General features: G+C 38.5%; 2 protein-coding genes and 1 long non-coding RNA gene across 30 annotated transcripts in view; 1 reads left to right on the top strand and 2 right to left on the bottom strand.

The window, feature by feature from the left end:
- Positions 1-7940: 7940 nt before the first annotated feature.
- CCDC89 (coiled-coil domain containing 89) lies at positions 7941-10280 on the bottom strand. Its single transcript, XM_077112074.1, has one exon. The coding sequence runs from the start codon at positions 10168-10170 to the stop codon at positions 9052-9054; it is 1119 nt and encodes a 372-aa protein (XP_076968189.1). The 5' UTR covers positions 10171-10280; the 3' UTR covers positions 7941-9051.
- Positions 10281-12970: 2690 nt separating this feature from the next.
- On the top strand, positions 12971-23720 carry LOC143644416 (uncharacterized). Its single transcript, XR_013156674.1, has 3 exons — positions 12971-13289; positions 14191-14259; positions 23039-23720. It is a non-coding gene; the product is annotated as an uncharacterized LOC143644416 (long non-coding RNA).
- The window catches only part of SYTL2 (synaptotagmin like 2), a 120522-nt gene continuing 108666 nt past the window's right edge, over positions 14325-26180 (bottom strand). For all 28 annotated transcript variants that reach the window (XM_077113370.1, XM_077113369.1, XM_077113372.1 and 25 more), the window contains 5 exons: positions 25690-25860; positions 21821-21899; positions 18072-18171; positions 15288-15493; positions 14325-14609 (listed from right to left, as the gene is read on the bottom strand). In XM_077113370.1, the coding sequence (XP_076969485.1) occupies positions 14464-14609; positions 15288-15493; positions 18072-18171; positions 21821-21899; positions 25690-25860 (702 nt within the window). In that variant the 3' untranslated portion in view covers positions 14325-14463. The remainder of the gene's footprint in view (positions 14610-15287; positions 15494-18071; positions 18172-21820; positions 21900-25689; positions 25861-26180) is intronic.

The raw sequence follows: 26180 nt of genomic DNA, 5'->3' as shown, positions 1-26180 counted from the left end.
TTGCATTCTGGCAGCCAGCAAACTAGAACACCTTCCTCCAGTTTAGCAGAAACTAGTTTTTGGAGACCACAAACTGGATCTTAGGACTGCTTACTGCTAGTGGATTGTCATTGCTTTCAGGATTTTTAGTTGACAGAGCTAGGAAATAAGTATTTTTTTAAAAGTAAAAATGTCATGGGTTTATACTGTTATTTTCCACTCAAATTTAACATTAAATGTTTTTTAATTAACTTTTTGAATATTTGCATTTATACACTGAAAATTTTGCTGCTAGCAACATTAACAAAATTATTTTTCATTTTAATATGTGCTTGTTTGAAACTGTTGTGTACTCCAGAAAAGCCATGTTCTTTAATCTTCATTCAATATTGCCAAGTGGGATCTTTTTCATTGTTTCCATGGAGATGTGATTCATCCAATTTTTGGTGGTAACTTTTCATTAGATGGTTTTTATGGAGATGTATCTGCACCTATTTGAGGTGGGGTAGCTTACTGGAGCCCTTTAAGAGGGAGCCATTTTGGAAAGAACCAACGCAGCCCACACAGGCAGAGACCTTTGGAGATGAAGAAAGAAAATTCGCCAGGAGGAGAAAAAGCCAGGAGAAAAAGCTAGCAGATGTCCCCTTTTACCTTCCCAGCTGAGAGAGAAACCCCCAAACTTCACTGGCCCTTTCTTTTCATTTAAAGTATTTTTCCCTGAATTCCTTTGTTTAGACATTTTCACAGCCTTAGAACTCTAAACTTGCAACTTGATAAATTCTCTTTTTAAAAGCCATTCCATTTCTGGGTATATTGCATTCCAGTAGCTTTAACAAACTAAAACAACATGTATAATAGTATTTTAATAAAGCCAGTATTACAACCAACAGAATTAATGAAATTTACTAAGATGTTTTTGAAGCTCTATTTGTCCTTGAAATATAAATTAGAATAAACATGAATTTGGGATATCCAGACAAATTACTGTTTTCTAAAGTCATTTAGATAATTCTTTTCTCTGTATGGTTATACAAATATGAAATTCATGCCAGATCCTAGTCTCTCACTCACTGAAGGTTTAAGCTCTCTGCTTTCCTCTCCATCCTCTCCCTATCAGTATTCTCAGTGAATACTTATTTAACATGATACTGAAGTTAAAATTGGGCATTTACTTACTTCAATGAAAATAACCCCAGGAAAAGGGTTTTTCATCTATATGAAATTCATTTATATGAGTTGTAAATATTCATATGGATGAGAAATTGAGGCACAGAAAAATCAAGTCACTTAAGGTCATCTAGTGACAGGATTTGAGCCCAGGCAGTCTGATACAAATGTTACCTCTCCCTTCACTTTATTAATATCTTGGCTATTTTGCTGATCCCAGATCCAGGTTTCCAAAGGGCACAGTGAAAGTAGGTAGGTGGAGTGATGAGGTTGGTGTAGGAGGCAGGGGAGGCCTGAGTCAGATTAAGGAAATGCAGACCTCGGACAGGGATTGAGGTAAAAATGAGCATAATGGAATTAATCCTGCCAGAGAAATCACTTTAATTAGAGTCTACTGCAATTGCTTATTCTGCAACCCTGGATGGTGTGGCTGTTGCGGAAGGTAGTTTTCTTACCAGGAATTCCTGAAGGTGTTGTGGAGGCTTCCAAGCTACTGTACTCTCATGTTTCTTACATATTCTATAGGCTTACCTTAAATGCCACTTTTAGAGAAAACTTTTCCCATCTTCTATACTGGTTAAAGGACCTAGCTATGCCCTTTAATTTCACCTTATCCTTCAGCACTTTTCTCATCCACTAGAATGCAAATTCAGTGAGAATAAGGTCTCTCTGTATTGCTCACATTATATTCCCAGTACTCAGCACAGTGCCTGGACAATAATAGGCTCTCAAATATTTGTTAAATCAATGTGATATATTAAATGCATGAATAAATAATTAAGACTAAGAGAGTACAGAATGATTTGGTCTGCCACTACCTCGACCATTATTTGTTTGTCTGAAAATAAAAATCAACACCTAATACTTAAAAGCTTGAATATATCAGAAAATAGGATAAAATATAAAATTTTGGTCTCATACAGACATATGAAAATCCAAGAGAAATGCTAACATTCAAATCTTTAAATTTAGGGGAGAAGTATTAGTCATCAGGAGGTACTCTTTCAGGTTGAAAAATGTTGTCATTAGCCTTATGTTGTAGAACAATTATGAAATCAGCAGCTGCCAGATGAATGGCCTGACCCAGATCTGTCAGACCATATTTAGCTCTCATTAAACTATGTCATGTCTACCCAGTTCTTGGATAAAGAAAAATCTGCCGGCTTTTTGAGTCACATACACAGAAATAGGGCTTACTGGGAAGTCAAACAGATATGAGGAAGATTCTTTCCATTTGTTATCTTTTAAAATAAAAATATATTCACATGGTTCAAAAGTCAAAGATACAAAATGTATACACTGAGGAGTTTCCTTCCCACCCTGATCCTTGACTACCAGTGCCCACCCTCATGCCACCAAAACCCACTTTTATTAGTATTTATTTTCCTTCTAGTATTTATTTATGCAGATGAATGTTTACACTCTTATCCCCCTTCTTAAACAAAATTTGCAAAATTTGTAAAATGAGACAAAGTGTCAATGGCTGAGAGATTCCAAACAAAGTCGAGAGGTTATCCTGGAGGTTATTCTTAGGCATTAAGTAGATATCACCTTGTTGTTCAAGATGTAGTGGAGAGGCTGGAGGGAATTGCCTGAAAATGTAGTGCTGTGTTCCAGTAGCCATGTTTCTTGATGATGATGGAACAATGATATAGCTTTCACAATGAGACTCTGTGAATGTGAAAACCTTATGTTTGATGCTCCTTTTAGCTACTATATCAACAGAAGAGTAGAACATATGAAATAAAAATAAATAATAGGGGGAACAAATGTTAAAATAAATTCAGTTTGAAATAGTGGTAAATGAAAGCGAGGGGTAAGGGGTATGGTACATATAGTTTTTTTTTCTCTATTATCATTTTATTTCTTTTTCTGTTGTCTTTTTATTTCTTTTTATAAATCGATACAAATGTACTAAGAAATGATGAATATGCAACTATGTGATGATATCAAGAATTACTGATTGTATATGTAGAATGGAATGACATCTAAATGTTTTGTTTGTTAATTTTTAATTAATAAAAAAAGTTTAAAAAAATTTTGCATACTACATTGTATTATTCTTCAGTATCCTGATTTTTTTCCCATATAAATCCTAGAGCTATTTCTGTATCATTACATAAGGAGTTTTCTCTTTCTTTTTCTTTAATGGTGCATCGTATTTTAGTGTGTGAAAAGTCCACGGTTTATGTAACCAGCTCCTTACTGATGATTTATAGGTTATTTCTGATCTTTTGCTATGACAAACAATAACCTTAAACATAAAAGGGAAGATTACTTCAGATCAGCATAATTAAAAGTAGGATAGCTAAGGCAGGAGTCCCTTCATGGGGAGAGAACTGTTGTCAGTTGAGTGTGTAATGATCAGGCAGATTTTGTCTACAGGAAACAGTTTTTTCTTGGGTTTTTCTAAGTGGGATAAGCAGCAGGTTTTAAAGAGAAAAGTGTCTGATAGAGGAGATTCCTCTATATAGCCCTAGGCCCTGAAGTTTAACAAGAGTCTTTTTGTGTTTGGTAAATAGTATCCAGTTTGTCCTTAAGGAGATATACAAATGATCAGAAAAGTTCCTTTTTGGCCTCCCAAAATTCAAACAATTTCTTTAGGAGACTGTTTGCTAAAGCTGTCAGAATGCAATATACGAGAAATGGATTGACTTTTACAGAGGGGGTTGATTAGGTTACAAATTTACAGTTCTAAGGTCATGAAAATGTCCGAATTAAGGCATCCCTTAATTTGGATCCTTAAGTCAGATACCCTGACTCTGAAGAAAGGCCAATGGCATCTAGGGTTCCTTTGTCACATGGGCAGGCTTGTGGCTAGCATCTGCTGGTCCTCTGCCCCCAAGCTGCATTGCTTTCAGCTTCCGATTCCAGTAGCTTTCTCTCTGAGCTCTGTGGGTCCTTGCTTGTCCTCCAGGGACACCTCTCTGAGCGCTCTGTGTCCTGAGAGTCCACTCTTAGTGTCTCCAGGGCGTTTCTCTTTCTCTTTCTCTCTGGGCTCTGCATTGGCTCTCTCCAAAATGTCTCTGGGTGTTTCTCTTCTCTTTCTAAACATCTCTGGGCTCTCTTGGCTTTTATTGTCTTTTGATCCTCTCACAAAGGACTCCAATAAAGAGGATGAAGTTGAATTGGGTGGGTCACATCTCCACGGAAATAACCTGATCAAAAGGTACCACCCACAATAGGTCTCCACCCGCAAGAATGTATTAAAGGAACATGGCTTTTTCTTGGGTACATAACAGTTTCAAACAAGCAGAGAGACCAAGATGTGTGATTAAAGATTAAAAAAGAAAACTCTCCCTGCATGACAAAGTTCTGGGTTCTAAATAGATAAAGTGCAGCAGACATGACTGGTGGCCTACAAACATCCATCTCCCTTCATCCCGGCTTTACAGCCCTGTCTTTGTAGGTAGCTCCTTCCACTACAGAGACTGGACTCATTTCCACCCCCAGGGGAAGATGCTGATTGTTCTAAACTAAACAGGGTGGCAACATTCCCCATGATGTGCTGTTGGAGGCTATTTGTATACGATCCAACTTGGCCAATAAGACTGCAAGACAAGTTTGCTGGAGGGCTTTTGGGAAAGCAGAGTCTGGTCCATTATTCACGTGCCAACATATAGTATCTCAAATGTCTGCCCAGTGCTCCTGGCCTTGCCATAGCGGGGAAGCAGAGTCATCCCCACCCTGTCCCTGCCAGAGCTGCTCCACAGCTGTGGGGTTCAACTAGGACTGGAGAGAAAAGAAGGCACCTGGGCAGATACTCCTTCAAATAATTTCCTTTAAATAATTAACTTTTACATAATAGAGATAGGGAGAAACAGGTTTTTTATTAATGCACTTTGTTTACTAGAAACAAATTAACTGGATTTGTTAATTAGCTGAAGCAGAATCAGTATTCTGAAAACACCCACCAAATAGGTCACTTCTGTTGTTCTCTTTTCAAGCTCTCATAATTTTTTGAACAGACAGCTCCTTAAGACATATTGAAGGGCTTACAATTTAAGTAACACAAAAGATAACACTAACCAACAAGACAGCACTAATCACATATTATTTTGGTTTAAGACTCTCCCCTCTGCCAATTTTAATTTTAGAGCTACTGCTTTGTGCAGAAAAATTCAAGAGGGATAGGTCTGCTTTAGGTGATTTGTTTTATTTGTTTTTTAAATTTCTCCTGAAGGGAACCAGTTTGGAGGAGACCAATTTACATTTTGCCAATTTGTTCCACGATGAACATCACTTTATAGGTCAATTTAACTACAATAACTAAACTGGCTGCTCATTCTCCTTATCTGGCCTTGGGTTACAGCTTAAATATGAGATATGTGGAATGCAAAGTGATGTGGAGCATAGGGAGAAAACAATGCCCGTTTTTAGAAAAAAAAGTTAGTACTTTGTGCAGTGGGAAACAGTATGAATTTTAAAGCAAGAAAACATGCTCAATTAGTTTGCAAAGTCTAATGGAAAATAAAAGTGCAGGGCCTCGTTATCAATTAAGATCTTCAAGACAGTGATAGCAGGTCATTAAACCAACCACTGAGCAACTGCACAGATCATTAACCCTTGAAGCCAGCCCTACCAGAGAGAAGTGGATGCAAACTTAACCCCTGCCACTCCAAAGCTCCCTGGCTTAGGCAAGACTCTGTGTCTTACTCTTTTCATCAGCAAGACAGTGATCGCCCAATCTCCTCTGAAGGACTGGTATGAGGGTGAAATGAAAAGCACTTGACACATGGTCTGTGCACATTCCTCTCACTTTCTTAGTTTATGTTAACTTTTTTTTTCTCAGTTGTTTTCTGGACGTCCTTTTTTGATCTATCCTCAGTATCCACTTCCGTTTCAAAATCTTTCAAGATCCTGTAGACCAAGGCAGCCTTCACTTTCCTCTACTTTGACTAAACTTTACAGACTTCTCCCTGATTCCAGGCCCCTGACCTCCCTCTCACTCTGGTCCTCACACTATCCAGAAAACTGAAACGCTCTCTTAACTAGGTAGTTTCTCATCTCCCCCTACTCCCTACCGGCCCTTACAAACTCCGGTAGCCAAATGACCACAAAGCAAAATATTCTCAACCAAGTGGTTCCAACTGCAACTTCAGCAAACCACTTTTCCATCGCAGTGATCAACACCCGTTACAACCTTCCCGTGCTTTTCCACCAACCCACGCCCAACCCTTACAAAACTTGGCGTCCTTTGTTTCAACGAAGTTTTACTCTCACTCTTCCCTTCAACGCTACCTATGAACAGTCATCCCGGCCTGTGTCACATTGCCTGGTGAGTTTTTTCTTTGAGAGGACCTTAGGAAATCGCCTTAACCGACTATTTGTAACCTACAGAACGGCAATTTTGTACGGTTCAACAGAACACAAACACCTTAGCATGGACTTGAACAATACCCACCCTTGCGCCCGCGTTTTAGGGGCATACGCCCCTCCCCCATCCTTCTGCAGCCTGCCCTCCTCCGGCTGAGCCAGCGAACAAGGAGTCCCCGGGGCCAACTCCCCTTTGTAGACCACACTTCGGTACCCGAGACACCAAAATTCATTGCCCAACCGGCCCTGAGACTGCTCCCGGTACCCACGGGACCTCCTCTCTGTGAAAACCAGGACCAAGAGCGACCACCGAGAATGCAGCTTGGGCAGGTGGGCGGAGCTTGGTCGCGGGGGGGGCGGAGCTTGGTCGCGGGGGGGAGTGGAGAAGAGGGATGGTGTTGACACGCATGCGCATCAGATTTCTCGCCGAGCCGACTGACCTGGGTGGGAAGAGGAGGCCGGAGATCTGCTGTCTCCATTTGCATGCTTGATCCTTTCTCCTCCTCTACCACTACTCACCCCCTTCGCCCCGCAAATAAAATGGCTCACCTGTCTTTCACGACCCCCTTATGCTCTGGTTTCAGTCTACTCTTCCAGTTTCATCTGTAGAAGTCACGTCTCTCCGCACCTCTGTCCTCTACTTGTGGTTTCCCTAAATGTTCTGGACATTATGTTTTTAAAACTTCTGTGCGTATCTACATTCTTCTGTCTGTCTCAAAACCTCCCATTTCTCCACATGCTTTTTTAAAGAACAAGCTTATACGTCTACTCCTACGTGAAAGTCATCTCTTGCAATCCTTCCCACTACTTCCAGACAGAGTTAGGTGCTGTCTTTTGTTTTGTTTTCTTTTCTGTGATCTCATATAACACTCATGTGAAAACACATTTTATTGTATTGTAATTTTTGTTTGCTTGCCTCCAGACTAAGCTGGGGGGGGGGGGATATGAGGGGCGGGGGGGAAAGGGCTCTTCCAGCATTTGTTCATGCTCGTTCTCTGTGCTTACTGCAGCACATCAGGAGATAGTCAATAAATATTTCAGTGTAATGTAGTCATCAAAATTCCAGTTTCCTCAGTGACCAGTAGCAAAGAACCTAAATCCTTCTTTAATAGCCCTAAGGATTAAATAAAATAATCCCTCCAAAGAGCTTTGGCACAAAGATAAATTATATAAGGTCAATAAAGGATAGTCATGATTAAATTAGCTCCTATTCCGATTTTGGTAACCTGTAACAATAAGTTAAATAGTCCTTTGAAGTCTGCAACATGGTTTCCATTTTAATGTGAAAAGCTTAATGTGTAATAGCCTAATCTTAAGAGAAGCATGAGAAAATAGGTTTAAAAATTGCTTGACATAAGTAAACTACACTTGCCTGGAAATTGTTTATTTAAAAAAGCACCAGCTAACATTTTTTAATAAATCCAAATTGTTATATGACTCTTGGCACTCCAGAAATGGAACACACAAATGAGTGAGATAAATAGCACGATGCAATTTATTTGAGAGGTATTCTTAATGTCTATCAGTAACTAAATATGGTGAATAAGGAAGTATAAAGTGTATTTTATAACTTTTTAAGAACTTTACATAAATAGATGTAACTATTTTGTTTTATAAATACATATTCAGTATTCCTGTAAAATGCTGTAAGTATACATATAGACATTCAGCTTAGATTTTTAAAAAATTGCAAGAAAATATAATAGCAGAAATGAAACAATCACTAATAGTTGCTGTATAGATCATACTCCACCTGCTATAACAGATTATTCCATTTTGAGACCTTTTTTGTCTATTAGCATATCGTGCAATCTTAAATGAAATTACTGATATTTGCATTATAGCATATCTAAATCCTGTCTTTAGTAAGGAGAAAACCAATAAATAGAACGTAATTTAAGTTTGCAGGAAAAATTAAAATTGATTTTATTCATTTGAATCCTATTGCTCATGCAGAATGACTATAGCAAAATTTATGGTAAAGGACTTATGGCTCTCAATCTTTGTCAAGCTAGGGCAAATAAAATAAAATTAAAAGATATTGTTATAAGGCAGCTGAAGCAAGTAACTGGTCAGTTGCAAAACCAGGCACTTATTACTGCAAGGTATCCATGCTTTCATTATGCTCTTATCTGTTTTAGTATACAATCTAAACTATGAGAAATTATAAGCATACCTATCTACAGAGATTAATTGTGCTAATATTTTTCACAACAGCACACCTCATTGCCCATTTAATATACACTTACATCATAGAAGCTATTAATTTAAAATCTTAGGATTTATGAAAGAAATCTGAAGTTGAGGACATGTAGGTTATGTGATGGAAAGATATTGATAACAAACTTTGGAAGGTTTCAAAGGCACAGTAGGAAAACTGGTAAATCTTGTGTATTCTGGATTGGTAGAACTGAAAATTAGTGCTTGCCTTACAATAGTAATAACAATCTCATAGTAAAATAGCTTTTCTTTGAGTTGCTTTTTGTACTTAAAAATATAAGAAATGGGATATCATTTTTACTCTTGCCATAAGGTAAACACCCAAATATTTGAATTCTAAATCAGAGGCTAGAGAAAGCAAAAGTTTCCTTATGGAAAGAGATGGCGGAGTTTGGCATTGAGTTCTCTCTCCTTGCTTAAAAGATCCAGGCTGTGCCTTTTGAAGGCTTCAGACTGCAGTCTGAGTTCATCATAGGCCTGCTGGATCCCATCCACCTTGCACTGAAGCTCTCGGACTCTCAAGTTGCTGTCCACAGCTACAGCCTCTTGCTCAAACCGCTCCAGAGCCTGTTTCCTGGCTATATCTGCTGTTTCCAGCTTCTCCTCAAGCTGGCGGATCTCTGCCTGCTTGCTCTGAAGCACCTTGCCCCTCTCCATGGACAGCTGCAGGAGCTCCTCTTTTTCAAGTGTGACCATCTGCAGCCTAGCCTGCAGCTCCTGGCTCAGGCTGCTGTGGGCTTCCTCGGCCTTCGCCATCTGCACCTCAGCTTGCTGGTGCTGCTGCTTGAGGCAGTGCAGCTGGCTGCGCAACTGCTCTGTCTCCTTGGCGTGGCTGCTGGCCTGCTGGCTCTGCAGCTCCAACAGCTCCTTCTCTCGAGCCTGTGCCCGGCTGGCATCCTGAGCATACCTGTGTTTCAGAGTCTCCAGCTCCTTGGCAAGGGCCTCACTTTGGGCAGTAAGATGCAATATTTTGGCCTCCTGGTCCTTCAGAGCCTGGCTGAAGAGGGTGCTGTTCTCCAACCTCAACCTCTCATTCTCCTCCCTCAGCTTGATATTCTGATTCTTGTGTTCATCCTTGAAGCGGATCATCAACTCGTGGTTAGCGGCCAGGGTCATAAAGCGTTTCTCCAGCTTCTGGGCCTGCTCTCTCTGGGCCTTCAGCTTCTCAGCCTCCTCAAACCTCTTCTCCTCCAGCTCTGTGTTGAGCAGCTCCAGGATCTGGCAGCGCTCCAGAGCCTCATCTGACCTCCGCTTCAAGATGCAGATGAGCTGGGATTGCTCTTGGATCCGGGAGCAAAGCATTGCCTTCTCACCCTTCTCCTCCTCAGACAGTCCCCGGAGGTTTGCCAAGGCTTCCCTCAAACCATCCAGTTCCTTAAACTCCAACTCCTCTTTCTGGTTTGTCTGTTTGCCTTTCTTCTCATCTAAGGGTTCTTCAGCTGATGGGAGGGACGAGTCCATCCTGAGAGCTTTCTCCTCCTGGGGCATATAGGTGCCCTCTTCCACTAACAGCTGATTACAACAGTCTTTCCCCTTCAGATTTCAAAAGCCACAGTGTGTTGCTAGGGACTCCTGGCACTCTCCAGCAGTTGGGATTTCCAGTAAGGGACCCTGTGATTGGTGGACAGGTCTTCGGAATGCTGTGAAGTAATAACTGGGGGAGTCTAAAGCCTGGCTGGTCAGGCTATGCATGGCTTTCTCCCTGTCACAGCTCTCAGTCCACACCTCAGTGTCTGGCCTCTGCTGTATAGAGACAGGAAGCCCAGCCAATTCCATCCAGTATCAGGGGAAGAAACCTGACTCCACCTTATTTCTGGTAGGAGTAAACAAATCAAGTTCTGCTGCTGGTGACATATTCCTCCTCCCTCCCTTTAACTGTCACGAAAATAAATTACTGTCTGTGAAAACACAGTTGGTACTTCAAAAATTCATAATCTATGAATACAAATTAGCAGTGATGCTCTGAGAGCCAGGACTCTAAATGACTCCATACTCACAGTGTTTGGTGCAACTTGGTTTTGATAATTAAATATCAAATCAGACAGCAAACCAATGAAATTTATTTTGTTGTCCCTGATGTTGTCCCCACCCAGGAACAAATTCTATTAGATATTCAGCACTCCTGTTTATACCTATTGGCAAAATAAAGTTATAGAAAGAGGTTTAACGAACAACATAAATGTAGTCAACATTAAAGCAGGAAAAAAAATCCGAGAGGCTTACCATCTGTTGGGGACAGAATCATGCCCGCCCACAAAGGACATGTTCAAATCTTAACCCCAGTGTTGTGGGTGTGAACCTATTGATAAATAGGACCTCTGTAGAAGTTATTAATTAAGGTGTGGACTCATTATTGACTAGGACCTTATTTAGATGAGGCCAAACTGAATCAGGGGGCTACCTTAATCCACATAGCTGAAGTCCTTATAAGCAAAGGAACTTGGGTGCAGATGCAGTAGTCAGAAGTCAGAAGATGCCTGAGATCTTTCCAGCTTCTTCCTCTGTACTTGCCTGGTATTTTACTGGAAAACCCAACTACTGAAGCTCCCCTGTCCAATCAGCTCTCTGTGGTGTTCCCTCTGCCTTGAATGCTTTTTCCCACCTTGTCCATGTTGCTTGAGCCATTTACTCGTCTTTTTATACTCAGTTAAAAATCATCTGCTCTGTGGAGCCTTTCCTTATGTAGAACTGACAACTCACCTCTTTTAGTGCATACATGTAGCTTATTTGTATGTAGTGACATTTGTTTTCTGAAACTAGTGAATAAGCCAGGGAGACAGGATTGGCAATAGGAAAGGAGACACGAGAGCAATCCCAGAACAGAATGGCAATGAGAGTACAGGAGAAGGCAGATGTTCAGGGACTTCTTACTTGGGGGGTAAGTATAGAGGACAGGGATGTGCAAAGTCAAAGTCCAAGCCAGTGCCCTAGGAAGCACAGCTGGGGGGGGGGTAGGGTTGTAGGCCTCTTTGGATAAGTTAGCCAAGGCTAACAGTAATCATGCTTTTGATGGACTCCAAGGTTATGGAGCAGACCAAGAGGTTCCTGGAAACCTCATCAGCTACATAGAAGCTACAGTGGTCATGGTGTATGGGGGAATTTAGGCTTTTATGGAAGGAGTCAGCAATGGTCCTTTGAAATATTGCTTCATTTTCCAAATAATAGAATTCTGAAAATTTTTCATTTGAGAGAGACACAGCTCTTGACTTCTCCAGTGTCCATGTCTATACAACATTCCATTCCTCTGATAATGGGCCACCTCCCAAGGGCTTATATAGGGGTTGGCACAATCCAGATTAGATTGGTCATAACATCTTATCCCACCCACTCCTGGCCACAGTGAATGGTCCAAGGGGTGTGGCTGTGACCCAAGCCTGATTAGTTTCCTCCAGAGATTTCTCAAACTGAACCTATGAAAAAGGAGTGCTTTCACTAAGACATTGTGTTGCTGGAGCTGCCTGTGTTTCCCGCTCTCTAAGGAAGATGAAAGACATAGAAAATGAGAGAGCATCTGTGTTCCTGGTTCCAGTCCATGAGTCCCAAAGAAATCTAGGTTCCTGTAGGACTTCTTGAATTCTGTGAGCTAACCAGGTATATTTCCTATAAGTCCCATCTTTGGCTTATTTCCAGTTGAGTTTCCATCACTGGCAACCAAAAAAAAAAAAAACACATACACACACAAAAAAGCCCTAATACATGCAGTTTAAAGAAATGTCTCCAGTTTAAGAAACTATGCTTTCAAGTTTTATCAGTGCTTTTGCCTAAAAGTCCCACGGGCTCAAAAGCCTGTCAACTTGAGTTTAGTGAATTCAGGTTGCCTACATTTTATAACATGAAGATCACACTTAGCTTTCGTCTTGTAGCTAGGTGAGATTGACTTCATAAATTGTGTTTTCTTTTTCATCAAAAAATATGACATGAAATCTCCTGAGACTTCCTGAAGCAGCTTGCTTCACATGGAATTAGAGTCCTCAGGAAGCACTGTTGACCACCTTTCTTAGAAATGAGGATTCAGGGAAGCTGGTTCTGTTGTCCACTCTTTGCATTTTGAAGGCCAGGGATCTGAGATGAAAGGAGGCAGGCAGTCCCTGTTCTAAGTGAGTGGATACCAGAACCAATCTCATGAGTGCCCCAGAACTGACAAGAGGTGGTTGAGCAGGTAACTCAAAGAAAGGCTGAGAAAGCTTGTACTGTGAGGTAGCATGAGCCAGAATAGGGTTCACACGTCTGCTACTGTGTCACAGTACTGTCTGCTAATGGTGGACCATAAAGGTGGGGGTGGGGGTGGGGCTCTGTTCAGCTGCTCTTACCCTTCTCTGCAGTCAGAACAGAAAGAGGAAACAGAACCAGACTGGACACCACCCTAAAGGGACCTTGGGAGACAATTGGAAGGGCCTTGTTTTGGATTCAGCTTTGTTATTGGCTCCAATATCTGAGGGAGGAGCTTTCAACGGTATTTATTCATTCGATGTCACACAGGCTTCCTCAACCTCCATTAAGTCAAATACTTATTTGAGAAAGTCAAGCTAGTTAGGTTCTAAGTAGGGGTAATGCATTATAGAGTGAAAAGTACTCTACCCAAAAAGTCTCCATGGAAAACTTTTCAGGTAAGCCATCTTTGGTCTTAAAAAAGATCAAAATTCTAGTCTTAATAATGGCCATAACTGTCCACTAAAGGGAAATGATGCCCAGAGTTACAGTAATCTTCTAGAGAAATATTAGCCAAGCAGAAGTTCTCTAGCCTTGTTAGGGAATTTGGATTTTTGGATTCCTAATATAAAGTATTTCATTTAAAATAAGAAGGCTAATTTGGCAATACCATTTAAATCATATAATAATTTATTCTGATTAAGGGTGTTTACAAAATACTTTATGAAAATTATAATACATAAGACGCACAGTATAATTTAGCAATCTACATGCTAATTAAAAACTTTGTTGCAAAGCATGTCTGTGACCACTCTTATGATGCTTCACATGGTAAAGTTATAAGAAAAACAGAATCTTATATAAACAATTTTACCCCCACAAATACTATTACAAAATACAGACTTGAGAACTATATTAGAATAGAATAAAGCCAAAACAAGCCAAGAGCTGAATTCCACCTATGGTCAGTGGGTGGCACCAAAGCATATTTGAGATTTTTGTTTTAACGTATGGGAGAAGGGAAAGCAGTTCCTCAAGGCAGAAGCACATGCAGTAAATTCAGTGTCATTGCTCTAATATGGAATTCCATGTATTTTTTTTTTTAGAGATTACAGAGCAGTTGTTTTCTTATGGTCAAATTCTTTATTATCACATGTTCTTTTTTTTGGCCCCAGGCAGAGTAATTTTTTTTTTGTCACTCTTTTCCATACCTACATATTTATAACTCCTGCAAGAATTTTCCATGATCAAGTGACAGGCCCTTCTGACTGTAGTACAAGGATGTTGTGTGAAACACATGGTTGCATATTAGAAAATTTTGCTCATTAACAACCCTCCACATTTAATATTTCTTGGCAGCTGTTTTTCTTTGAAGCAGCGAAGACTTCCTACCTTGATCATATATTTTCTTTAATGCTGGAGTCAAAAGTAAGTTATATATTTTGTCACTATTGAAGTTCCTTGGGCCTTGTAACCAAAGAAGCACATGCAGGTTGATTTTAACATGCTATATAGTACTTTTTATTGGCAACAGATAGAAAGTGAGGGTCTCTTAGTCAATGCAGTCCGAATTTCAAGATCAGGCTCCACTCGTTTGGTAGTTATCAGTGGAAGAGTCCGTGGACTTTTAGCTTATTTGGAAATCTTGGCAATCAGCAGCATCCTCAGGGGCAGTGTCGCTTCAATCCAAGTGTTGGGGGAATTTACCATCTTCTCCCAGAGAGCAACTTCCTCTGAAGTAGAATCCATCCAGTCTACCTCAGTACCATAACTTTTACCTGAAAAAAACAAAACTTTGCATTTAGAAAGGAATAGCTTATTGGAAAGATAATAGGTTGTTTCCTAATTATAATCACCAGTGGAAAAGAGCTAGGCAGAATATTAACATCACCAGAGGGCAGATCTGGGACACGATGTAAGGAAGAACTTTTAAACCATGTGAGATGTCCAATAATGGGACAGACTGCCTCCCAGGATAAAGACTTCTCTTCACATTAATGGAAAGGCTAAATGACAATCTGAAAGGGACATAGGGGAGTGGGAGAGGATTCCTGCATTGGTTTGGAAGTGTCACTAGATGATATCTTGTGGTTATGGGGATTAAACAAGATAATGCAAATAAAGCACTTAGCACAGTGCCTAGAACATAGTAAGTGTTCTATAAATGTTTATTATTATCATTATCCAAAGCCTTGAAATGCCAAAAATATAGGGGTTTTTTTTCTGGGAGGCGGGGAGTAGTGATGAATGCTTTTCTGTTTTTTCCCACAAAAACTTAAGATCTACGTGATCCTCAGAACTAGAGCTCTTGGCACATATTCCTTCACTCATTCATTTCATTACATTTAGCAAAGATAGGCTATCTGTTTTCATTAGGAAAAAGCAAAGCAACAAATAAGGCTTTAGTTTGTTGAAGAACTTGGCTTGTGGATATTTAAAACTGTAACAAATGTTACCTGTTCCGAAGCCAATCCGAAGACCTCCTATAAACTGGTTGGTTAATTTGTAATGGTCCCAGACGGTCAGCTCCACACAGGCTTCAGTCATATCTTCAGGCCTGAACCCATCGTACACCATAGTGTGGTTGAAGACAGGGTTGGTGGTTTTCCCCACAGCTCTTGTCTTCTGGCGACTTTTCCTACTCGTATCTGGAAGGATGGTACTACAAAAAGAGGCATTATTGTGAAAGCATTTCAGTAAGATAGTGCTGGAGGTTGAATCATATCTCTGACAAAAGATATGCTCAGTTTCCATTCCCTGGTCCTGTGGATATGAACCCACATAAAAACAGTACCTTAAAAGATGTTATTAGTTAAGGTGTGCCAAAGTGAATGAAGATGGGTCTTAATCCATTATGGCTGAAGTCCTTATAAGCCAAGGAAATTGGACAAAGAGAAAGCCATAGAGGAAGAAATCAGAAATCAATGAAACCCAGAAGAGAAAGGAGAAGACTCTGCCATTTGCATTACCATGTGATGGAAAAGCCATGGAACCCCAAAGATTGCCATCCAGCCAGAAGATATTGACCCTAAGAGGAAGCAAGCCTTTTCACCTCTGAAACTATGAGCAAACAATTTTTGTTGTTAAGCCCACCCATTTTTTTTTAATTAAAAGCTTGATTTTTTTTCCCCCTGACATTGCATAACCAGTTGGTTGGCATGGGTGGAAGGTCTCTGTCCATTGTAGTTACTCAGAGACCCAGGTTGATGAAAACTCTACATCAATATGGGATTCCATGATCTCCCTGGTAGGCAATGGAGTTGTGCATGGGCTCTTAAAACTATTCTGGAATAGACATTCTTCACTTCCACTCACATTTCAGTGGCCAAAGTAGGTCACATGGCCATGCCTAACTTCATAGAGGTCAGATCCTACCCTATGCCTGGAAGGTGGAAAGATACAGGAAGTTTATGACAGACTTAAAGTCTTTTTTACTTTCCATAGAAATAGTGCCAGCCTTCTTGAGAGTTAGAGAGTATGTCAATTATTTTTCTGAAATCATACAGCGTCATAACTGTAAATATTATTTAGTCCCATACCTAGATATATAAATATATATCTCAGAGACATTCTCCTATAGATCTTCTAGGATGAACCTTGAGGCATTTTACAAAGCCATGAGCACACTAAAAGGCATACATCAAAAACTTTATGGGGGACATAATGGCAGTGTGGTTCATGGGTAAAAGAAGAACAAAAACACAGAAAAGTGTGGACCAAGGAGAGTAAGCCATGAATTGAGGAGTGTGATTAAATATAAACCACTTAGTTTCCTGTCTCAGGTGCAGATAGTTGAGTTACAGGCCTTGTTGGACACTGTGAATCCCAATTATTTGCATGACTTGGCAGGGCAGTGTGAATTAGTGAAAAGTCTGCATTGTGGATTCCCAAATGAACACAATGTCTTTCCTTATAAAAGTGTGCCCCTCTGCCAGATTTAAATCTAATAGGTTGGAACAATGTCTCTTTCTTCCACCTTTAAAAAAAAAACCAAAACAATGTTTTTTTTTTATTGTGAAATATAACACATATACACAAAAAAGCAATAAATTTCCAAGTACATTTTTTTTTTTTTTAACATGGGCAGACACCGGGAATTGAACCCAGGTCTCTGGCATGGCAGGTGAGAACTCTGCCACAGAGACACAGCTGCCTGCCCTCCAAGAATATCTTAACAAATACTTATAGAACAGATTTTAAAGTTTGGTATGGGTTACAGTTCCATGATTGTTCATTTTTTCTTCTAGCTGCTCCAAACACTGTAAACCAAAATAAATATCAATATTCAGAAGTCATACTCATTTGTTAAATCCTATCTTCTCTGTTTTACTCCTCCTCCTTTTTTCTTTTTTGTGAAAAATCACATATACACAGAAAAGCAATACATTTCAAAATATATTGCAACAATTAGTTGTGGAACAGATTTTAGATTTTGATATGGGTTTCAATTCCACATTTTAGGTTTTTACTTCTAGCTGCTCTAAGGTACTAGAGACTAAAAGAAATATCAATATAATGATTTAGTATTCATACTCATCTGTTAAACCTTACCTTCTCTGTATAACTCTACCATCACCTTTGAAGGCCCACCCATTTTTCATTTTTGAAAAAGTAAATTATTTTTCAAATTTCTGCAGGCTGATGCAAAGGCCCTTTGCAAATGGGGCCACAATACAGGTAGAATAAAGGACAGGAGAAAAAATTCTCCCTGCTCTACAAAGGAGCCAAAGGGTGTGATATCCCATCCTTAAAAATTTGGTAAATTTGTTTGCACTAAATATTGTCCTTACCAGCACATGTACCTCTACAACGTATTTCATATCCAAGTATGGGGATTCTAGTTTTATTTGTATGTATGTTCTCTTTATGATTTTAAAACCAAATGAAGGGGGTGCAAGGGTAATTTAGTGATAGAATTCTCGTATGCCATGCTGGAGATGCAGGTTTGATTCCCAGCCCATGCATTTCCCAAAACAAACAAAAAAATTTCAACAAAAGGTGCTGCAATAGCAGTATACTCAACATGGAAAAAGAATGAAATGTGACTCCACCATACAGCATAAAAAAACAAAAGAAGCCTTGGGGACTCATGTCACCCCTCTAGTTTGTCTCCATTGTCCCAAGTAAATTTATTTAAAGTATAAGTGAGTTTCAGCATCACAGTGATAGCTAAATGAACCCATTAAACTAAGGCGAGGCTATAGTAAAACTGAGGAAGGCAGAGTTATCAATGCTGTTACCATTTAACAAAAGAATTTAGATGGCTGCCCCTTAGCAGTGGTAGATTGAGGCATTCCTTCACCCAGATGTGTACTTCTCCAGTTGTTGGAAGCTTTTTACCTGTAGCAGAAAAAGAAGAGAAAATAAATTTCACCACCATCGTTCCTTTGGCAATACTGCATTGAAAAATGTAAACCTAAAAATGGTCTGGCTTGATGATATATGCTAAAGCTTGGTGGCATTAGCCTAATTGGTTAAATTCATTTATTATTAAATATATCATTCATAGTCTGGCAGTACTGAACTTAGGTGCCTCTATGAAAAGAAGTTATGTTGATTCCAAGTACAGAATATTACATCATTCTTCTTGAGTTTTGCTTGGCTCAACAAAATTAAATATAGGTATCAGGCAAATCATCCATTTATATTTATATTCAAAACATCTCAATGAAATAAATATTTCAAATATTATATATATTTCAAATATTAATACCAATATCAATCGGTGCTGATGGGAAGTATTTGAAACATATTTGGGTCTAAAGTAACAAAAACAGTAACTAAGGCATAGCCACTCTCCTTGTAAAAGGAGTTACACATTTTACAGGAACACCATATATACACACCTAACAGTTAATATTACAGACAGGGAATTGCTAAAAAGGAGGTTTAGTCTGCAGCTGTTGTGTAGGCTGGATGCACATGGAGAGCGGAACACTACTAGTTTTCTCTGGATGGATGTTTTAGTTTCCTTGGCTGCTCAAGCAAATACAACGGTTCCTGGTTTGAAATTGTTATGTACCCCAGAAAAGCCAGGTTCTTTTAATCCTAATCCAATCTTGTAGGGCCAGACTTATTGTTGGCTTAGACATTTTGACTGGATTGTTTCCATGGAAATGTGACTCCACCCATTCAAGGTGAGTCTTAATTAGTTTACTGGAGTCCTTAAATGAGCCAACACAGAGAGCAGACACCTAGAGACAGCCATGTAAAGACTCTTGGAGAACCAACATAAAAAGCCACTGGAATCAGAAGCTGAAAGCCATGTGACCTGGGAGCAAAGGCCCAGGAGATGCCAGCCACCTGCCTTCACAGCTGACAGAGAAACCCTGGATGTGACTGGCCTTGGAACTGTAAATTTGTAACTTAATAAATCCCGTTTGAAAAAGCCAATCCATTTCTGGTATATTACATTCCATCAGCTTTAGCAAACCAAAACAGATAGGTTAGTTTCAATAATGGGAATTTATTAGCTAACAATTTTGAGTCCAGAAAAAATTCCAAATCAAGGCATCATTAAGGAGATGCTTTCTTCCTGAAGACTTGCATTCTGAGGCTGACTGCTAGTGATTCTTGGTCCTGAGTTCCTTTGTCATGTGGTAATGCACATTCTCCTAGCCTCTCCCTTCTCTTCTAGGTTCTGCTGACCTTCAGCTTCTTGCTCCCTATTTGTCTGAATTTCATTTTGTGCATAAAGGACTGCAGTAATAGGATTAAGACCCATGCTTAATGAGTTGGGCCACACCTTAACTGAAGTAACTTCATCAAAAGGTCCTACTTACAATGGGTTCACATCTACAGGAATGGATTAAGCTTAAAACATGTTTTTCTGGGTTGCATTACTCCAAACCACCATAGTCCATCCCCTGAATACCAAAAAGACATGTTCTTTCTACATGCATACATTCATTTCATCACAACATCCCATAGCCTTTAGTCATTTTCAGTAACAATGCTAAACACAAAGTCTCATCAAAATTGGTTATGGGTATGATCCATCCTGGGGCACGATTCCCCTGTCTATGAAGCCTAGAAAACAAATTATCTGCTTCCTGTAAACAATAGAAGGACAGGCAAAGGATAGACATTCCCATACAAATAAGGAAAAATTGGAAAGAAAACAGGGGTCATAATTCTCAAACAATTCCAAAAACCAGCAGGACAAATTCATTAGATTTCAAGGGTCATCTGTAGAGCTATGTTTTGTCCTTCAGTCCTGATGAATTGGCAGCCCCACCCCTTCCGTACTTGCTCAGTGGCCATGCTCTCTGGAACAGTGGGACAAGGGCTCCATCCATTTAGGATGGTGGCCAAGCTCTCCATCAATGCAGGGACAGAGGCCCCATCCTCTCCAAACATTGGGAAGGTGGCCAGGCTCCACACAAATGCCAGGACATTGTCTGAGTTGGGACATGCCTTTACTGAAGTAACCTCATCAAAAGGTCCTAATTGCAATGGGTTCATACACCACAGGAATGGATTTAAGAACATGTTTTTTGGGGGGGTACATCGCACCAAACTACTATAATGGGCTAGCTTAATCAGTCAACCAAACAGTATTTCATAAATATCTGTTATGTTCCTAACTCTATGCTAGGAATGTCATTGGATATTCAAGGAATACAAGAAATAATCTAGTCCTTGGAAAATGTTTACAATTATGCTGGAGTGAATAATACAAATAAAAACTATAAAAATGTAATATGGAATGAAATGTCAACTTAAAATTATTGTACGTTTCTAGAAGAAAATGACACAGTAAGAACTACTATAATCAGAAAAAAAGCTTTATGGGTAAGGGGGGATGGACCTTCATCTGATACTTGGACAGGGTGAGGAGAAGAGGAAATCATTCCAAGGAAGGGGAACTATATGAGCAACAATTCCGCCAACAAAACACAAACCTTATCCCCACCACCAATTAAAGACTGAGGAAAATGAGAAATGGGGTTGGCAGAATTTCTGTGCATGCTGACCATGAATAATAGGATACACATTGTATGCAAAAGAATCTGCCTTTTAGGATGATCCAAAAGTACAAGAGGTAGTATGGCATGGAGGCAAATTTGGCCTAAAGATAAGTTTTGTTTGCTGCCCATATTCCTTTTGTTTTTTGGTTTTTTTGTCTTTTAAATGGAATTAGAATGCTTTTTCTCTAGTTCAGTCACTGCCCTCACCATCCATTTACTTCTTCCATCCCACCAGCTTTACTGTTTGCTGTCTGAAAGCATTTGAGTTTGCTCCCCTTGATTCCAGCCATAACTTTCTTATAGATTCTTAAGGAGAGTGACTTGGGAAATGAGAGGAGATCTGATTAGTTTCCTATCAGTCTCTTGCTCATTAACTGGGCTGAAGATGCAAAACCTTAACATCAAGAATGCAGTTAGTAAACTGGAGAAAAAAGCTTTATGTCCTAATAAGACTCTGAGAGTGGAAAGCCTTTGAATTGTAGTTTCTGAGGGGCTTCTTATGAATTCTTCCCACCTGGGCAAAAGAATTCTCAGGTTCCATTCTCATCACAGGAGTATAATAAGTAGATCCAAATTCTGAATATAGGAATGGCTATTCACATTGTGCAGATAAATACTTTTTGGAGAATGAAGTGAAAGTTAAAATAAGGAATCTGAATTGGATTTTTAAAATAAGAATTTCCTACTGTACAACTGTGGATTACTCATTAGTTATAAGTTTGTTTGGGGCATAACCTTTGAAAATATAATAGGATCCAAAGAATTGCAGGTGGAGGAGAGGGATGAAGAAAGGACATGCAGTGGTAGAATTCTTGCCTGCCCTGTGGGAGATCCAGGTTCAATTCCCAGCCCATGCACTTCCCAAAAACAAATAAACAAGCAAGCAAACAAACAAAAATTCAACAAATGGTGCTGCAATAATGGGATACTCACAAGGAAAAAGGATGAAATGTGACCTCCACCATATCGCATACAAAAAAAAAAGGGACATGGATCTGGATAGAAAAATCATTACATACCAGGGATTGGCTCTGGGACATATTGGAGAGCCAACTTCATTTCACCTCTGTTTTCTGCTTCAACAGCAACTGGTGCTGTCTGAAAAATAAAGGAATGTTAGCAGGCTGAGGCATAGAGTATTTACCCTGTTTTTATTATTCTGTTAGGGCCATAACTGCCCCATTTCTATGTATCACTCATTGATGCCCTGAATTAAAATCTCCCTCTCTATCAAAACTAGACTGTTGCTATTATAGCTGGGAAAGTCAGGCTGTACATCTTGGAAAAATTTGCAGGTACTCAGAAAGTATTTCAAGGTCTATAACCTCACAGATGGTGGAGAAACAGAATGGCTTTCTTTCTTTTTTTTTTTTTATTAATTAAAGAAAAAAAAGAAATTAACACAACATTTAGAAATCATTCCATTCTACATATGCAATCAGTAATTCTTAACATCATCACATAGATGCATGATCATCATTTCTTAGTACATTTGCATCGATTTAGGAAAAGAACTAAGAATGGCTTTCTTGAAAATGGGAGAAGTACCCTGAAATGTTTAGTTTTTATAAAAGCACATACATTTTGTTAGTTACTCTATTATCTGGCATGACAGCACATAAAACTATTTATTTGTATGCCCTTTCTTTGAAGGAGTAAGAATAATGAGGGAAGTAAGGGGGAAAAAGTCAAATTTTACACTTTAAACCTGTATTAACCTGATTATTTTAAACCGAATGGGTAGAAATATGCAGGAATAACAAAGATTGGACATTAATTTTAAGACATGTATCAGTTTCCAAGTATAAGATAGATGGTTTTACTTTGAAAATATGGTACTTTGGTTCTACAGAGCCTTATTTCCACAACATAGCTATGCATCAGAAATATAAGGGGAGCTAGATAAAAATAAGATACTCTGACATATGAGGAATTGAGATCTAGAAGGTCTTAGATAGGACTAAAAATATGTGCCTCAAGTGATTTTGATGCGACTTTTGGGAACCATTTCTTTAGTGCAACTCTTTTGTTGAGAAGATGATAATAATGGTTTGTATTAATTGCTTATATTTATCACTATGATAGACCAGCTTGGATTCCATCAACTCTCACACTGAGAACAATAAAAAGAGCTGGATTAAAAAATATATTTGAATGTGGTAAAAATTACTAAGAAAGACAGGGCTCAAATGGATAAGATCTTATTGTGTGACATTCCTCTCTCCTTTTCCCTTCAGTTCATCTTCAGATCTGTAAGTAATGCTAAACTGAGAGCCTAAAAAGTTTAGCAGAAAGAGGCTGAGAAGCTGAGCAGAGCTTTTAACATTCTCCTGGGGATGAAGGGAAAAAATTCGGAGTCTGGAGCCTACCAAGGAGGAGTGGTCCTGGAAAATGCCCTAGGCCAGTGGTCCTCAAAGTATTGTCTCCAGCCAGCGGCATCAGCACTTCCTGGGTACTTGTTAGAAAACCAAATCTTCCACCCAGACTTTACTGAATCAGAAACTTTGGGGATAAGGTTTAGCAATCTGTTTTCACAAGTCCTTCAGGTAAACTGAATGCATGCTAACATTTGCGAACTACTTCCCTAGGCTTTAAGTTAGAATCCCTGAAGGGCCATAGTTTAGGAATATGGGCAAATAAGAACTGGACCAGATCACGTGAAAACTGAACCTCAACTTCAAGTCAGCTCATTGTACCACTAAATTAAAGTGGTCTATCCCTACTTTGACTTTCAGAGGCAAAAGTAAGTTCTATCAAATTATCCCTAGAATTTTTCATTCATAATGGCCAGTATCTAGTAAAAAATACAAGTATACTAGTGTACAGGAACAAATAAGCAAACACTAAGATTAAAAAAAATAAAAGAGACTCAACAAGTGCTTCAAATATTGAAATTTTCAGATACATACTTTAAATAACGTTGACTAATATACTTATAATGTTAAGATATAGAATTTTAGCAGAGAAGTGGAATCTATAACAAAAGTAAAATGAAAATCTAAACTTGAAAAATACAATAAACGAGAACCTATAGATCAGTTTAACAGCATATTAGGCAAAGCTGATGATAAAGTCATTGAACTGAAAGACAGGATAGCAAAAAAATGGCCAGCCTGAAACATGAGAATAAAAACAAAAGAAAAAAGAGCATAGAGACGTATAGGACAGGATAAAAAGGTATAGCACACATGTAATGATATGTCCCAAAAGGAGAGGAGAAAAAAAATGGGCTTAAACAATATTTAAAGAAAAAATTTCTGAGACAGTTTCAAAGCTGAAGAAGGATACCAAGGTACAGATTCAAGAAGCTCAGTGAACCCCAAACAGGATACACCCAGGCTCATTATAATAAAACTACTAAAATCAAAGACAAAGAAAAAATCTTAAAATCTGAGAAAAAACCTGACATATTACCTTTAGAGGATAAAATAAGATTAATATCTGATTTTTTTCATCAAAATTGATAGAAATCCGAATATAATGGAATGATATCATCAAAGAGCTGAAAGAAATAATTGCCACCCTAGAATTCTAACAATGAATTAAAATGAAGATGAAAAAAAAGACGTTAAAATATAAAGAAAACCTAAGAGAATTTGTTGATAGCAGAATAGCACTAAAAGTAAAATTGAAGGGAGGTCTTCAAACAGAAAAAATAACTCCATGTAGAGATACAGAAAGGAATGAAGAGGAACAGAAAGGTAAACACACAGTTAAATTTAAATGAATATTGACTGTAAAAGACAAAAAATAGTTATGTGGGTTTTAAAATATATGTATAAATAAAACACATGACTAAAAATATCAAAAAAGTGAGAGGAGGGATAAACAGTTAAAGTATTCTTGTTTCCTTTCATTGTCCTAGAAGTGGTAACAATCCTAATTTATAATCAACTCTTCTAAGGCAAGGATACATATTATAATCTCTAGGGTAACCAATAAAGGTAAAGGAAAAGAAACTAATTAATAGATAGAAAAAATGAATAAAATATTTGATTAATCCCAAAGGAAATTAGGAAAATAGGACAAATATTAAGATGATAGTTATGAACTCAAATATGTCAATAATTATAATGAACCAAGTAATCTAATTAAAAGACAAAGATTATCGGATTGGAAAAAAAATCATAATATGTAAAAAAGAATTACATATTAACTGCAAGGATTTATACAGGTTGAAAATCAAAGTATAGAGGAAATGCCAGCCCAAAAGAAAGCTGATAGAACTAGTACAAAATAGACTTTAAGGCAGGAGGTGTTACTTGAGATTAAAAGGAACATTTCAAGATGATAAACTGTTCAACCCATTAGGAAACTATAACAGTTCTAAATTTGTATACACTTAATAAGACAACCTAAAAATAAAGCAAAAATAGCAAAACTAAGGAGAAAAAGATAAATCCACAATTATATCTCTTAATAATATACACAGATATAAGTACATACAGATAGTACACACAGACACAAAATTAGTAAGGATATAGAAGATTTGAATGACATTATTAACAAACTTAATTTATGGATATAGAACATTACCTCTGACACCCACAGAACATATTTTCTCTGCAAAAGGAACATTTATCAGAATCTGACTATACACTGGGTTAAAAATAATTCTCAAATTTTAAAGAATTTCATTATTTAAATTGCCTCTCTGAAACATTTGTATTCAATGCTTTCATACAGTCTCCCTATAACTTCTTTTTTACCATTTCTTCACTGAATAGTCAAGGTAAATACGTCCAACCCTAGTTTAAAAAGATCCCAAACTGTGGGTATTTATGGGGAGTTAAAATGCAACTTTCTCCCGTACACAAGACCCCCAACCAGCCAGCCAGCCAACCAGTCAACCAACAAAACAAACACACAAACAAGACTCTGACTTTACCTTCCGCTTCAGGGGATACCACTTCAATTGTTTATTCTGTTTGCTGTCCCAGTCCCATGTTTCGAAATCAAGTTCCACCTCCCCTAGGAAACTATTACGTTTAAATGTGTCCCGATGCCAGACAGACAGGTACAGCTTCTGTGTCTTTAAGATTTGCTTTTCAATTTTGTACTGCAGTTCAAAGGAAATTAAGATGATGAATAAAATCACTCCAGCAAAAGTTATGACATAAAGATGAAGAGAAATGTCATCTGTGTAGATCAGGTTTTCTCATCTGTTAGGTTTCAAGTCTCAAAAATATTGCAAAGTCATCTTATTCGAAGTGTTGTTTCAAAAAGTCGAAACCCCTCTTTCACAAAGCTAATTTTCTTTCCCTTTCTGGAAAGCCAAACTATGGCTCAAATATCATAGCTGGTAATAGCTCTCTAAAAACAAAAGCCAATTATTCAATTTTTTTTTTTACTGGATAGGTTTTTCGTTCCAATCAGATA

This window comes from Tamandua tetradactyla, chromosome 8, assembly GCF_023851605.1.
Source record: "Tamandua tetradactyla isolate mTamTet1 chromosome 8, mTamTet1.pri, whole genome shotgun sequence".
NCBI lineage: Eukaryota > Metazoa > Chordata > Mammalia > Pilosa > Myrmecophagidae > Tamandua > Tamandua tetradactyla.
This window is presented reverse-complemented; position numbering and strand designations above follow the sequence as displayed.

Coding starts and splice junctions, on each gene's coding strand:
- CCDC89 (XM_077112074.1), bottom strand. CDS start 10,170: ATGCCCCAGGAGGAGAAAGCTCTCAGGATGGACTCGTCCCTCCCATCA.